At 58.0% G+C, this 15619-nt stretch overlaps 1 protein-coding gene across 1 annotated transcript in view; it reads right to left on the bottom strand.

Moving 5' to 3' along the window:
* Positions 1-2131: 2131 nt before the first annotated feature.
* Positions 2132-15619, bottom strand: part of BIK (BCL2 interacting killer) — a 33613-nt gene continuing 20125 nt past the window's right edge. The window contains exons 4-7 of the mRNA XM_058309140.2: positions 6086-6241; positions 4359-4451; positions 3161-3278; positions 2132-2628 (exon numbers count right to left, since the gene is read on the bottom strand). Of these exons, the coding sequence (XP_058165123.1) occupies positions 2545-2628; positions 3161-3278; positions 4359-4451; positions 6086-6241 (451 nt within the window). The 3' untranslated portion in view covers positions 2132-2544. The remainder of the gene's footprint in view (positions 2629-3160; positions 3279-4358; positions 4452-6085; positions 6242-15619) is intronic.

Here is a 15619-nt window from a genome sequence, read left to right as displayed (position 1 = left end):
CTCTCCTCAAGTGTGTTCAGAGGGCGCTGCAGGCTCGCGGCCGTGCGGACTTTAGTTCTCTGGCTGCGTGAGGGAGGGGGACCGTGTCTTGGGGCAGGCCACTGGCTCTGAGGAGCACAACCCCCAGGGAAGGGGAGCGGAGGACAGGAGGGTCCTCCCGCAGGAGTGGGCAGTGGCAGTCCTGGGTGTGGCCTCTTCCTTGTGATCTGGACGGAATTCCAGCAAGGCCTTCTGGATCCCGAGCCACAGGAAGGGCAAACCAGTGAGTAAGGGCGCACAGTGCTTTTTAAAGGAAGATTCCGGAAAGCTGTCACACCTGCTTACAATGCAGAGGCCACCTAGTAGGGAACCCGCACGTGCGGGGAGGCTGCAGCCTGTCTCCGTCAGCAGGGGCCTCTCCCGGCCCTGAGCTGCTCTGGCTCTAGGAGTGGCACAGGGGCAGGGTGGTGGCGGTGGGGGGCATACAGGAGCCGAGAGCCCCAGCGTGGCTGTTTGAGTCCCACATCTTGGCCCTTGGTGGCCGCGTGGCAGCAATCAAGCTGTGCCTCCGTAGCTTGGGGCCCGTGTTGGCCGAGAACCTTGGCCTGGTCCTCTGCAGTGGCTGGACCCCTTCCAGGTGCCTGGCCAGTGCCATTCTCCTTCTGGGAGAGCCACTTTCCTTCGGGCACCTTTCTTAGGGAGGCTCAGGTTCCCTTGTTTCCAGAGTATCCTGAGCAGGCCAGGGTCTTAAGTCTTTGAAAGGGACAAAGATTCCTGGTCTTTCCTTTGAGGCCACAATTTACCTGCAGGCAAGAGTTGCTCTTCTGCAAATCCAACCCAGCGAAGCGGCCCGGTACCTGCTCTGGGCAGGCCCAGGAACGCGCTTTGCTGCTGCAGGACAGACAGACTCCACCCTGTAGACCCAGCCTGGGGTCCCTGAGCCTGGTGGCCTGTGCTGTCCTCCCCGCGTGGCCCCTGGGGCCTGCTGTATACAGGGCTCCCGTGGAGGTGGCTGGGTTGGTGTTCTGTGGAAGTACTTTGGAAATCACGAGGCCACTGGGTGACCAAATGTCACCACCTCCTTCCTGGGAAGGACAGGCCTCTGGACTCCCCTTTTCAGGGCTGGGGAGCAGCTCGCAGTATCACTGCTGACTCAGATGCCAGCTGGTTTCGCCTCCCGGGAGGCTCCAGTTCTGTGGTTTAGGCAGCTGGGGGTTTCCACCTGACCCCGGGGGTGGGGGGGTCCCGTGGGAGGAGTGGGCAGGGGCAGGCTCCAGTTAACCCTCTCCCCAGTGCCAGGGGCAGTGCAAGGCCCACTCCTCAGCACCCAAGCTCAGGGGAGGGATCAAAGGCCTCCAGCCCCCGCCACCCACCCCCAGGCCAGTGAGGGCTGGAGGCCTCCAGCGGGGCCCTTGCAAAGGGAAGGGACGTCCCTTCCAGGCTTGCCTCCCAGTCAGGGTGACAGTGACTGATCCCCAGCAGCCAAGGCTTGAGGACGCGGAGAGCCACGGCTGGCCCACAGCTGCTGCTCACAGGTGGAGCGTGTGTGGGATCAGGCAAGACTCGGCCCAACCCCAACTCGTCCCCTCGTGGGGAGCACCCACCTTGCACAGCCAACTCCCCCAGCCTCAGGTTGGCATCTGAGGCAGAGGACAGGGAGGTGACGCTGAGCCCGTCTTGATGGGGGCCTTGCGCCGCCCTTCCTAGAGGTCTAGAAACGGCACTGGGCCAAGTGGAGCCTGCAGGGGAGCCTGGGCCCTCCACAAGGCCCCTCTGGTGCTGCTGCCCTTGCCCAGCCTCTCCCCGCCACGACACCCCTCTTCCGTGACCAGCTCCATGCGCCCCCTTCCCCAGCAGTGAGGCCTGGATAAGCGAATGTGGGAGGCCGATGTCCCCAGTTTACCAGGGACTGAACATCCAAAGGAAATAATCCCTAAAAATGGTGGATTTGGGGTACCAGGGCAGGGAGGGGGTGAACTTTGTAAATTAGTATGTCACATTTCAAGCTGCATGGTGGCATTTGCGGGTCTTGGGTGCAGGGAGAAGCCAGGGGCTGTGTGATACATGCCACCACACAGAAGGTGGAGCGCACGCCCCACCCCACAATCCACCTCCAGTGGGCAAGACGGAGCCAGAGAGGACCAGAGACCTGCTGGAAACCAACATTTTATTGAGCTCTCATACCCCTCAAAAATCCATTCCAGCAGATTTTCCTCTGCCATGGGCATCAGGGACCCAAGGGTGTGACCGGCACTTCCCCTGCAGCCTGGGCACAGGCTGCCTCCCCAAGGGGCTGGGCAGAGAGGAAAAGGAGACCCAGCCAGGCCTCAGAAGGGCCGTTAACCCGTAACGACCGCAAAGGCTGGACAAATTCATTTCTCTTAAAAAAAAAACACCCCAAAAAACAAAATTCCAAGTATGAAACCTTAGCAGTGTCCCAGCACTCTCAGGGTTTAAATATAAAAAAAGGGACCGTCGGGGGAAAAAGCACAAGACGAGCAAGGCCGCCTGCCACCTCCAGGGTGGGGCAGGGGTGGGGGCCAGCCCCGCCCCGGCGCTGGGGCATCACTGGAGCAGGACGAGGGGCAGCGCCAGCAGCAGCAGCAGCAGCGCCGGGAGTGCCGCCGCCCACGCCGGGTGGGGGGCCACCTGCGGGACGGAGAGAGGGCGTGAGGGGCCGTGCAGCCGGGCTGGCGCGCTCCCCGGCTAGCCAGTGCCCTCCCGCGCCCGCTCTGGGGACAAGTGCCGGGCGTGGGTGAGGAGTGGGGGCCTGAGGGAAGGCGCAGGGGCTCAGGGTGGCTGGGAGGAGGGGAGAGGGAGGAGAAGTAAGGGACCCTGGGGACAGGAGCGGGGGAGGCCAGCCTGTGCCGCTCACGAGACACCCGTTGTGTCCGAGCACAGCGGGAACATGGGGCAACAGTTCTGTGGGTCAGGAAAGCTCCTTCGAGGCGGGGGCACGCCTGGCAGAGGGAAAGCCTGAGCAAGGGAGGGGAAGTGTGCAGGGACGTGGTTCTGTTGTCCACTTGCTCATGATTCGTGCCTTTACCCCGTCAGTCATAAACCAGACAGTGAAGGTGGGTGAAGCAGGAGATGAGACAACAGGGAGTGGCGGGGAGTGGGGCAAACCGGAGAGGGCATGCCCTAAGAGACATAACACCTGCCAGGCAGAGGAAGCTCTTACCCAGTTCCTGCGGTCCAGGAGCCTCTGGAGCCTCCTGCTCTCCCTGAGGTTGGTGAGACCACTGTTAAAACTTCTAAAAAGAGCCATCACGCCTGCCTGGATGTAGGTGAAAGCCAAGCTGTAAGACAAACGGGTCGGGGAGAGAGCGCCTTTATTTTGGTGACATCGCCATAGCTGGGGGGTGGGGTAGGGGTGCTGGGGCGGAGATGGCCTAAACCGTCCCAGCCCCACTGCCACCCTGGTCCCCTCCCCTGGGCTTTCCCACCAGGGTCCTCTCTCCACAGGCCATTTCCTGGTCGTTGGGAAGGGCCCCTCCGGTGCCCTCCCCACCCTCTGTGCCAGCCCACCAGGGCGTAGGGCCTGTCTCCAGAGCTGGCCGGTGGACCACACTGCCCTGCCCGCAGGAGCACCAGCTGGGGCCTGGGGGAGGGCTGTCCCCCAAGGACTTTGCATTTCACAGAGGTCCCTGCACCCCAGAAGCCAGGCTGGTGCACGGCACCCTCCCTGCAGCCTCCCGGGGGCTGAGGCGTCTCAGCCCCCCGCCGTGGGCGGTACGTTATTTGGGGTCCCTGTCGTGAACAGTGTCGTGAGGTTCTGAGAACTTCAGGGACGACGGCCAATCACTTTGGGGAGCAGAGTACCGTCGGGCGACGGTGGGCACAGAAAGGGACCTCCGTGCAGAGGGTTCCGCTGCGGTCACCCCAGAGGGCCCCTGTCCCCGCAGGCCCTCCACAGGTCCCTTCTGCTTGTGCCCTTCCTCGGCCCACCAACCTGGAACTTGACGGGCTCAGAAGTGGTTCCTGTGGGGGGTCCGGGGTGCTTGGGGCCCCGGGGCGTGCCTGGCTCCATCCTGCCCACTGCGTGACCTTGGACGACCACCCCCCCCCCGCACCGAGTGGGCTCCTCCCCAGTCCTAGGGTTTTAGAAGGGCCAGGGTGTGAGCTGTCACCTGGCAGGGCCTGGGCTCGAGGAAGGACGGGGACGAGAGGCTCAGCTTCTGCATCTAAGCCTGGGCCAGAGAGAGAGGGGGGTCCACAGGCCAGTCCCGGGAGCTGGGGAGTTCGCAGGGGGTGCCCGGGCTGCCTGGGGCTGTGGCAGCCATTGGCCGCCAGGGCCCCTCTTTGCTGGGGTGGGTCCAGCGCCCCCGCGCCGCCTCCCCGTGCCCCTCGCCGGGTGGAGGCCCGGGCAGGACTCTTACCTGTGCAGCTCCCCAAGGCGGGGGCTCCGCAGCCTCAGGTCCATCTCGTCCCCGATGCGGGCCAGCCGCAGGCCCACCTGGGCGGGGGCTTCGCTGTGGGGGGCCACGCGGAGGTCAGGGGTGGGGCTGCCGCAGAAGGCCACGTGCGCCCCGACCCGTCAGCGATGGGGAAGGGGCAGGGCGGGGGGTGGCAGCCGGGGGCGCGGCGAGCCTTGCTGTCCCCCTCCCGCTCCACAGGTGATTCTGCTGGGCAGGGCGGGGAGGCGCCCGGACGCGGAGAGGGGTGCCAGGGTGGGGGTGAGGGCTGTGCCCGCCTCTTGGGCCGTCAGAGAAGGGCGGGGGGTGTTAGCGCCCAGGGTACCTGCGTGAGCAGGTCAGCTGCGCCCCCCACCCCCAAGGGTGACTGAGCGCCAGGGCAAGGTGCGCCCCCACTTCGCTGGGGCCCAGGGAGAGGCTGAGCAGGGCAGGCCTGGGGGCTCCCCCCCCCGCCGGCTTCCCACAGGCCCCTTGACCCCGCTCCGGCTCAGGGCCCGGCCCCCACCCCTCCAGCGCCCCCGAGGGACCCCTGGTGAAGGGAGAGGCCGACCCGGCCCCCCACAAGGCTGCAGCCAATTCCCGCCGCGGCTGCCCGGGGAGGGCAGTGGTGAGAGCTCGGCCTGGCCTTTGTCCCCTGCCCCCGCTGCCCCCCGCGGGCTCGGGCGACGGGCCAGCACCTGCCCCGGCCTCGGGGTTTGCCCCCGCGTTCCACGGCGCTGACGCGGCTGCTCCTGGGAATTCCCGGCGGAAGGGGCCGTGGGGGGCCGGGACTCGGGGCCCCACCCGGCCCAGCCCTGGCCACCTGCCCGGTCGCCGTCAGCCAGGCCCGGCCACCCGGGTGGCGAGTGGCGGGAGGGGGGCTGGCACCCATGCCCTGGGGGCTCAGGAGGCCTAGCCCGGGGCTGAACCCCTCCCCCGCCACCTCTCGTCCCCGGTGGGGCCAGGGGGGCGGCAGAGGGGCTCTGGGTCCCTCCAGCCCTGAACCCCAGCCAGCCCCAGGCCTAAAGGCAGGACGGAAGGGCTAAGGGAGCTTGCGCCTAACAGGAAGGAAGCTGCCGGAGCCCTCCCAGCACTCTTCTTTGGGGTTTTGTCAGCGGCAAATCGTTCTTCACCCCAGAAGGAAACGCCCTCATCTGGGTGGGGTGGCAGGAAGAGCTGGGGGGCCCTCGGCCCTGGGGGGACGTGGCCTTAGGGACCTCGTGGCTCCCTGGGCCTCGGTTTCCTCATCTGGACGAGGAGGCGGCCGGAGCCCCGGGCCCAGGCGGGTCCCCTCCCGCTCCTCGGCGCTTCCTCCCAACGCGCCCCCCGACGGCCGCGCTGGGAGCAGCTCCCAAGTGCCCCTCCAGCCCCTTCCTCGACTGCTGTAACGAAACGGGACCGTCCCCTTCGCGCGGCCGGGGGGACACCCACGGACGGGCCCCGTTTGGGGGCCGTGCTCCAGGTCCAGGCTGGGGCTGCGAGGGGTCCCTCCTGAGCAGGGGTGGTCACGGCGACGGCAGAGCACATGGGGACCCTGGGCAGGCGTGGGCAAGAGCCTCCGGGCCCCTCCCGGGAGCCCCGCCTGGGCGGCGGGGAAGGCCACCTCCTCCACGGAGGCTCCGGGCTGCCCTCCCCACCCCCCAAGCCACCAACGAGGACGGGCAAGGGCAGGACCCGCAGCAGGCTGGGGAGGCGGCGACGGAGGGGCCTACCTGCCGAAGGACACCACGGGAGACACCGCGGGGTACACCGTGGCATCGGTCATGCCGGGAACCCCCGCATTTGACAGGGATGCGGGGAGCTGCCCATACAAGTAGGTGGCAAAAAGCAGGTTCCGGGAGAGGCGTCTTGTTCGAGACATTTCTTCCCTGGGAGGAAAAAAACACAGAGCGTGACTCCACTCACAGGTCGCCCTGCCCCGCGCCCAGGCGCTCGCCTCTGCTCCGCCAAAGCCATCGCCAGCCCCTGCCCCCAGCCACGACCCCTGCCACGCCCCGCGCCGGCCACGCCCCCCTGGGCGAGTCACTGGACCTCTCTGTTCTCTGTCACTGTATCTCCAAAGGGCTTGGAGATGACTCAGAAAGGCCCCTGCCCTTCTCTCTCTTGTGAAATAAAATCCGCACACCTCCAGCAAACTCTAACACTGACCCTCAAGTGGCCGAGCTGAAAAACCCAGGCGTCCAGGGTGGCCGTCAAGCAGAGGCGCCCCCAAGCGCGCTGGAGAAGACGCCCGCCGCCAGCACCACTTATTTCTTGTGAAACAAACAAAAACGCCGATAAGCAAATGGGACCCACTGCTGACTTCCATCTTTCTTCTAAACACCCACACATCTCACACGCAACATACATACACAGGAGCAAAACGGGGATCACTCTGTACACGGTGTCTTGTTTTTTTTTCAGATTTATTTATTTTTCTTTGCTCCCCCCCATTGTCTGCTCTGTGTCCATTCGCTGTGCCCTTCTGCGTCCGCCTGCGTTATCCAGCAGCACTGGGAAATTCCCTCTTTTTTGTTGCGTCATCTTGCTGTGTCAGCTCTCCGTGTACGTGGTGCCACTCCTAGGTGGGCTGTGCTTTTTTCACGCGGGGCGGCTCTCCTTCCAGGGCGCACTCCTTGAGCATGGGACACCCTTACGCAGTGGTGCTCCTGCGTGGCACGGCACTCCTTGCGCACGGCAGCACTGCGCATGAGTCAGCTCTCCACACGGGTCTGGAGACCCTGGGTTTGAACCCTGGGCCCTCCATATGGTAGGCGGATGCTCTATCAGTTGAGCCACGTCCACTTCCCGTGTACACAGTGTTTTGTAATCTCCCGCCTTCATCTGACTCTCTTGGCAGATGCTGTTATTAAACTCCTTGATATCCATTCCCCTTTATATCTTGCTAACAGGATTCCAATTTACCCTTTGGGGTGGCCCTGGATCCTGATTGGTCTAAGCCAATCATGACGCTCCTGTTTCCTACTCTCCAGCCTGCTTTGCAGCTAATGATGGCCAGGTAACCCCATTCTAGCAATGAGGGAAGTCTGATATGTGTGCGGTTCAGAAGAATGCTCTTCTCCCTTCTTGCTGCCTTCAACGCCAAAGAGAGAGAGCTGGAGCTGCAGCAGCCATTTTATGACATTGAGGGGACACGTACAAGGATAACCAACCTGCTAAGAACAGCAGTGCAGGAGGACGTCAGCAGGCTCTCTGATGGCATCTTGAGCAACTATGACAGTGCAAGCCACCACCTGCTTCTTGCGGTGTAAGAAAAATAAACCCCTATTTGTTTAAATCACTATTGGTCAAGTTTCATGCTCCCTGCAGCCAAAGGCTTTCCTACCTAGCACAATGGTGAGTGCCCACATCAATAAATGGGCACCTCAGTGCTCGCAACGGCCGGGTGGGATTCTGTGACCTGATCCGCCTTGATTTACCCCACGCGGTAGCGAACAGCCTTAGGTCAAGAGCGGGGCTCTGGAACCAAGCGGCTTGGGTCCTGCCACTTCCCGCGTGGCCTTGGGCAGCTACCCAACCCCGCACCGCCTCAGTCCCTCCTCATCGGCAAAGTGGGTGTGTTGGGATTCGGAGCCCCTCCTTGGGGTGTTGATAACGTGAGGGTGTCCCTTGCGAGTTCTCTAAGCAGAGCCTGGCACAGGTGAGGGTGTAGATGTGGCCCATTCCCACCGGGGCACACCCCTCGTTATTTTCCTACAGAAACGTTCTGGGTGTTTTTAATTCCTCATATCTCCACGCACTTCCGAACTGGCATCTACCACTACCCTGCCAGATTCTTACCAGGTGAGGTAGTTTTTAAAAAATTTTTTTTGTTTATGTGTGTTTAATTTATTTATTAAGAAAGAAAACTGTGGCTTGGAGACATTCATCATTGAGCCGTGAAGGGACAGAACCTCAAGGCTCTTGCCCCCCAGACCAAAGTCAAAACACGCAATCTGGGAAGAGGATGTGGCTCAAGCAATTGGGCTCCTGTCTACCATAGAGGAGGTCCAGGGTTCCTTGCCCAGGGCCTCCTGGTGAAGGGAAGCTGGCCGTGTGGTGAGCTGGCCCACACGGAGTGCTGACCTGTACAGGAGTGCTGGCCCACACGGAGATGACGCAACAAAAAGAGACACAGAGGAGAGACGATAAGAGACGCAACAGACCAGGGAGCTGAGGTGGCTCAAGAGAATGACTGCCTCTCTCCCACTCCAAAAGGCCCCAGGATCGGTTCCCAGAGCCACCTAATGAGAACACAAGCAGACACAGAAGAACACACAGCGAATGGACAGAGAGAGCAGACGATGCAGGGAGGGGGGAGAAATAAATTAATTTTAAAAAACAAAAAACAGAAACCATGCACCCTGCCTGGGAAGAGCCAGCCACAAAAGAACGAGCTCGCCGTCGACTTCCAGGCCCGAAAGTGGGGCGGGGTGGGGAGCCCAAGGCCCAGAGACAGCTGCGCAGCGCGGGGGACACGCCAACCCACAAAACGTGGGGGGCCGGCGTCCTGGCTGACCCCGGGCGGGTTATTTTGACGATGCCTCCAAAGGACACAAAATCAAGACAAGTAGGGGGCTGAGGCGACGCCACAGGGCCACGGCGGGCATGGGGGGTCTCGGGAGACCCGCCTCTGCAACACGAAGCCGCGGGCCGGCCTTGTTCTTCCTCGGAGGCGGGAGGGAAAGAAGAGGATAAGCACCCGGAGTTTCTGCCTCCACGAGCGCGGCGGCTCTTTCCGGGTCCCTAGAGGAAGCAGAGGGGCCTGCCTTCCCCACGAGGCCGGCCGCGGGGCGCGACGAGCTGCCAGGCTGGCGGGGCCCCGCAGCCCCTCGCCGCCTCCCCCGGCTGACGGGACCGCCAGGCCCAGGGCCCACGACTGCGGGGCGCCCACGCAGCGCAGGGAGGGGTGCCACGGGCGCCAAGGGCTCGAGCAGGGAGAGGGTCACGGTGCAGGCCGCGACCCCACGGCTCCCTGTGCCCAAATGGGTCCTCGGCACCAGGGAGGGCCCAGAGAGGGGGCAGGAGGCTCACGGGGGTTTGTAAAACCCAGCAAACGCCGAAACAACTTCGACACCCGACAAAGGCACCAGGCGCAAAATGAGGCGGCAAATCCAGGTTTACTGGCCATGGAAAGATATTCCACACTTTAGGAAAAAACGATGACAAAACTAGTATGGTCGGAACCCATTTTGCAGATGAGCTGAGCCACAGCTGGTTTCATCCTTTAAAATTCATAGTTGAGGGAGCAGAGGTGGCTCAAGCTGCTGAGCTCCACCCTCCCAACGGGGAGGTCCCAGGTTCGGCTCCCAGCACCTCCTAGAAAAAACAAAAACGAGCAACAAGCAAAACAAATGAAGAAACCAACTCAGGGCGTGGGCAGCACACGTGGCTCAACTGACAGAGCGTCCGCCTACCACACAGGAGGTCCAGGGCTCGATACCCAGGGCCTCCTGGCCTGTGTGGAGCTGGCCCATGTGCAGTGCTGATGTGCGCAAGGAGTGCCGTGCATGCAGGGGTGTCCCCTGCACAGGGGAGCCCCACGCACAAGGAGTGCGCCCCGTAAGGAGAGCCTCCCTTTGTGAAAAGTGCAGCCCACTGAGGAGTGGCGCCGCACACACGGAGAGCTGATGCAGCAAGATGATGCAGCAAGATGAATCCCAGTGCCACCTGACAAGAATGCAGGTGGACACAGAAGAACACGCAGTGAATGGACACAGAGAGCAGACAATGGGGGGGAGGGGAGAGAAATAAATAAAATAAATCTTTAAAAAAAAAACCCCAATTCAGGGGAGCCAATGTGGCTGGGTGGCTGAATGCTGACTTCCCACATCCGAGGTCCCGGGTTCAATCCCCGAACCCCGATACCAAAAAAAATAATAATAAACCTCATGAGTTGCACTTTGAGACAAGAGCCACTGACCTCGCAAACCCCCTTTCCTTTGCCACAGGTGGGCTTGGGGCAGCCCCCCGAAGGCCTGCCACCAGCCGGGAGGTCCCTGCAGCAACGAGCAACGCCATCATGTCTCTTGTCCCAGCCGGCTCTACTGGGAGCCCTGGCACTGGGGTGAGAGTCAGGGCTGACACACGAGGGGGGGAGCCAGGACTGACTGCACACTGGTACCCGGCCTCCGGGAGCCCACGGGACTGCGCCTGGGGGGGCCACTCTGGTTCCCAGCACAGGCCACGGCCGCTTCCCCCTCCCCCAGCCAGCCCCGGAGAGCCCACAGACGATGTGGGGGCTGAGTCCCACTCGCAGCCACGCAAACTGAGCGGGTGGGGGGTCCCAGGGGAGCGTGGTGGCCTGGAGGCCCGGGCTTCCGAGGGGACAGGCTGGAGAGAGCCGCCTTGTTCCCACAGGTCAGAGCCCACCCTGCCAGCCAGGGGGCGGGCGAGGAGCGCACAGCCCGGGTGATGCGGGAACCTAGCCCGGGGCCCCGAGGCCAGGCCGCTGCACCGCGGCCTTCTCCATCCCGCCCCCTGGGCCCAGGTATCCTGGGAAGGCTCCCGGGGCACAAGGGATACCAGTGGGGGGCACAGAGGCACTGCAACAACCCAACCACCCCCCCCTCACCCAGGGGGTCCTCACCAGGGGCCTGCGCCCTCCCGCTGGGTGCCCGTGCTGGTAGAGGGAGTGGCTGCTCCCAGCGCCTCGAGGGGTGCTCCCACAGTTTTGTAAGGAGTTCTGGGGATCGAACCGGGGACCTCGTGTGTGCGAAGCAGGCGCTCACCCACCGAGCCACCCCTGCTCCACACCCCGCAGGGTTTGAGGGGCACAGTCTGTGAAAGGAGCCAACAGGTGGGATACTATATATCAGAAAACGGGGGACCCATGGAACAGATGGAATGGGAATTTTTAAAATGTCTGACAGCCTTAAAAAGTGAAAAGTAAATTTACCATACAACTCAGGGATTCTATCAGCAGGTGTCCACCCCATGAGAAAAAGGAAAGCACTGTCCACAGAGACCTGAAAGGCAAATGCTCACAGCAGCACTGTTTCTGAGAGGAAAAAGGGGGACACAACCCACACGTCCACTGACCGATGAATGGATACACAGAACATGCTGGAGCCACACAACAGAACACTATTCAGCAATACAGAAACAAGATGCTGATACGTGTTACGAAACGGATGAGCCTCAAAAACATTATGTTCCATGAAAGCCAGACACAAAAGGCTACATATTCCTCAACTCCATGTGACAGTCTGAAGTTATTCTTTTAAAGATTTATTTTATTTAGTTATTCCACCCCCCTCGCTGTTTGCGCTCACTGTCTGCTCTCTGTGTCTGTTCATTATGTGCTCATCTTCCTTTTTTCTTTTTTTCAGGAGGCCCCAGGAACCAAACCCAGGACCTCCTGTGTGGGAGGGAGACACCTTATCGCTCGAGTCACCTCTGCTCCCTGCTTGTTGTGTCTTTCATTATGTTTCTTCATTGTGTCAGCCCACTTTCTCGCTCATTTTCTTTAGGAGACACCAGGAACCAACCCCGGGACCTCCCATGTGGTAATCGGGTGCCCAGTTGCTTGAGCCACATCTACTTCCCCTGAATCCCAAAAGATTATGTTCTCCAGCTAATCTATTTCTGTGGGTCTGGTACCCTTAGATTGCATTCGATTCACTTTAGATCACTTGATACGATTGTTTTTGATTGGACGACACCAGGGAGGTGTGACTCAGGTTGAGTCTCCACCCTCTTGCTGGGTCTGATATAAATGGAGACAGAGAAAAAGGCAGCTGCCATTTTTGATCCTGCCATGTGCGAGAGGTTCACAGCTGCAGAAAGGCAGAGAAGCCCCGAGAGGCTGAGAGAGGAGGCCCGGGAAGAGACAAGCCCGATGGCTGGTTGCCCAGGGCTGGGCTCCAGATGGTGAGCCTGGAGGGGGAGGCAGGGGTCTTGGTGGCAACCGGCCGCCATCTTGCTTCCCCAGGTGGTAGGACCCCAGGGTCACCAGCAGCTGATGCCGGTGAGAAAGCATCTCTGATGGTGCCTTGACTGGGACATTTCACGGCCTTGAACTGTAAGCTTTTACCCTAAATAAAATCCCCATTACAAAAGCCAACCCATTTGTGGTATCTGCAGCATCAGCCCTTGGGTGAACTAAGGCCACTTCATTAATTAAGAAATGTCCAGAAGAGGAAACTCCTTGAGACAGAAGGAAGCTGACCAGAGCTGGGGATGGGAACGAAAGCAGGGTGATGGAAATATCTTAAAACTGGATTTTTGGTAATGGTTGCACAACTCAGTAAACTGAGATGGCTGCACAACTAAATTTAGTAAAATCCACAAAAAACACAAGGAGTTGGATGCTTACTACAGGTAAATTTTGTGGTATTTAAATTATATCTTAGTAAGGTTGATTAAAACATATCTCCATATATAAAAGCACACTAAGTATCCTCTCAGAGATAGAGGGGACTTCGGTGGTAAGAGTCTGATGATATTATCTCATAATCTGTAACATGTTCCACAACAATGCAGTGTGTCGGTGGAGGGGTGTGTACGGGAATTCCACTCATGTGCACGGTTGTTTTTAAGTTCATAGCCTCACTAATAAAATATATATATATATATATGTATTTTAAAAAAGAACTATTGAAGGAATGAGCAAGGATATCCTAAAGTTAAAAAAAAGACCTTTGATGGTGAAAGCTTTTGCCAAACACAACCAATAAGAAAAAGTTCACACCTAGACACATTTTTGGTGAAATTTAAGGACCTCTGAGACAGAGCTGTTCTGAAAGCTTCCAGAGAAAAAAAGCAGTCAACAAAGTCACCTGAATAAAATTAATTGATATCAGACTCTTCAACCAAGAAAGACAAGACAGCAGGAGAGGTATTTTCAGATCTTTAAAGGAAAAGAACCATATAGAAATCCTCTTCAAAGAGCTCTCAGAGGATGCAATTTGCAGGAGAAATAAATCCAATAGGAAGTAACAGGGTGGGGGAAGGAAGGAGTTAGACCTGGTGAGTAAAGCAAACTCCTATAATCGGGAACTAAGAGGTCCGAGAAACTGACAAGGCCAGGCAGAGGCCCGGTGCCGAGCCTCCTGCCGTGTGGGACTGAGGATACTGGGAGCTTTCGACTTGAATTGTGAACAATAATTGTCAACGAGTCTTAACAAGTTAGAGGAAATCTCCAAAGAAATAATAAAATGTATAACCTTCAAAAGAGAAGGAAATGTATCATCTCGATAAAAGAGAGGAAAGGGGAAGGTTATTAGCAGATAGGAACATTTATGCAGAAAAGCCACGAGAACAGGCAGAACCAACACTAAGAGTTTCAAGGTTGCCAGAGACCAGATCAGCACACAAAAGTCAAGAGCACTGCCCCGCACCAGCCAGAAAGCACAACAGAAAATAAGTACACGTCACTTACAAGTGTGACCAAAAAAAGGTGGGTCAGGAATTAAGGGTGCATAAAACATTTATGGCGAAAAATTTGAAACTCCATTAAAAGACATAAAAGACAGGTGAGAGGAGAGAAGATTCTCAGAGATGAGTAAAGATGTCATCCTCCTCAAATTATTCAATTCAATTTCAATTAAAACTCAGCAGAATTCCAATAAAAATTTACTTGTTTTTAAAAGAGTATAGAAAAATAAGGGCCTAATACCGAAGATGATTTTGAAGAAAAAAAAAAGTCAAGAGGCAAATAGGCCAAATATTAAGACATATGACAAAGCCATAGTAATTGAAGAGAAAAAGTAGCTGAAAAGACAGTGGTGAATTAAAAAAACAAATTGGCCAATGGAACACAAAAGAGAGCTCCAAAAACTGATACATGGATATGGAAAGCGCAAGGGCAAGTATAAGCAGAAAAAAAAACAATCCATTCACACAGTGTCAGGGATAAATCTCCAAAAAACCCACTGATGGCTGGAGAGTGGGTGTGGCTCAGTGGTTGAGCACCTGCTTCCTGTGTATTACATGGAATACAAGGTCTTGGTTTCAATCTCCAGTACCTCTTTTTTTTTTTTTAAAGACTTATTTATTTTTTATTTATTTCTCTACCCCCGCCCCCAGTTGTCTGCTCTTCTGTGTCCATTCGCTGTGTGTTCATCTGTGACCATTTTCATCCTTATCAGCAGCACTAGGAATCTGTGTTTCTTTTTATTGCGTCATCTTGTTGTGTCAACTCTCCGTGTGTACAGCACCATTCCTGGGCAGGCTGCACTTTCTTTCACACTGGGCGGCTCTCCTTACAGGGCGCACTCGTTGCGCGTGGGGCTCCCCTACGCGGGGGACACCCCTGCGTGGCAGGGCACTCCTTGCGCGCATCAGCACTGCACATGGGCCAGCTCCACACGGGTCAAGGAGGCCCAAGGTTTGAACCGCAGACCTCCCATGTGGTAGGTGGACACCCTATCCTTTGGGCCAAGTCCGCTTCCCCCCAGTACCTCTTAAAACAATGACAACAACACTGATGGGGCAAAGGTAAAAAAACAATAAATTTCATAGCATATTATTATGTATGTAAGTTTGAAAACATACACACAAAATGACACAATTTTTAGTATTTTCTCCAAAGACCCATAATATCTAAATTAAAGAATCTCCCAATGGCAGCATCATGCAGTATTTTTACTCTCTACTTCGTATTTTCAAAAATTAATAAAAAGCTCACTGTGATCACAAGATGCCTTACCAGGCCTGCTAAAGCTCTTCTAACGAGGATGACGGACCTCGCCATGTGCTCCGCCCAATGCCCCCCCAAAGCACTGAGCTCCCCGTGACGGCACAGTCTTGCAGGGACCGGCCAGGCCTGGGAACAATGACCGCGCGCAGCGTGGCCTTCTGTTCACAGGGCCCTCAGTGGCTCCCCACCGCCTCCAGGGTAAATTATGAGCCCTTCAAGCCCGGTACCAGGAGAGGCAGTAGAAGTCCTGAGCCCTGGAGTCCAGCACCCAGGCCTCTGGGTGACCTGGACCCGGCTTCATCTACCCCCATCGCCCTCACCTGCACCAAACCTGGGCTCACCATTCACCCTCTTCTCCCTATCTCTGTCAACACACTACTGTCCTCAAAGCCTGGCCAAAGGACCACCTCCTCCAAGAAGTCCTCCTGTGTGCCCAGCCACCACTCGCCTCTCCACGGCTCTGCTCACTGTGGTGTGGCTCCTCAGTCCCGGGGTCCCAGTGACCTCCTCACGGGCAAGCTCAAGGGTCACTTTTTTTTTAATTAGAGAAATTGTGGGTTAGAGAATAAGGCTGCATAAAACACAGGAGTCCCCTGTCCGGCCCTCTGATTAGCATCCAGCACTG

The sequence above is a fragment of the Dasypus novemcinctus genome, chromosome 12, assembly GCF_030445035.2.
Source record: "Dasypus novemcinctus isolate mDasNov1 chromosome 12, mDasNov1.1.hap2, whole genome shotgun sequence".
NCBI classification, from domain to species: domain Eukaryota; kingdom Metazoa; phylum Chordata; class Mammalia; order Cingulata; family Dasypodidae; genus Dasypus; species Dasypus novemcinctus.
Note: the sequence above shows the minus strand (reverse complement) of the source record. Positions and strands in the feature narration are given on the sequence as shown.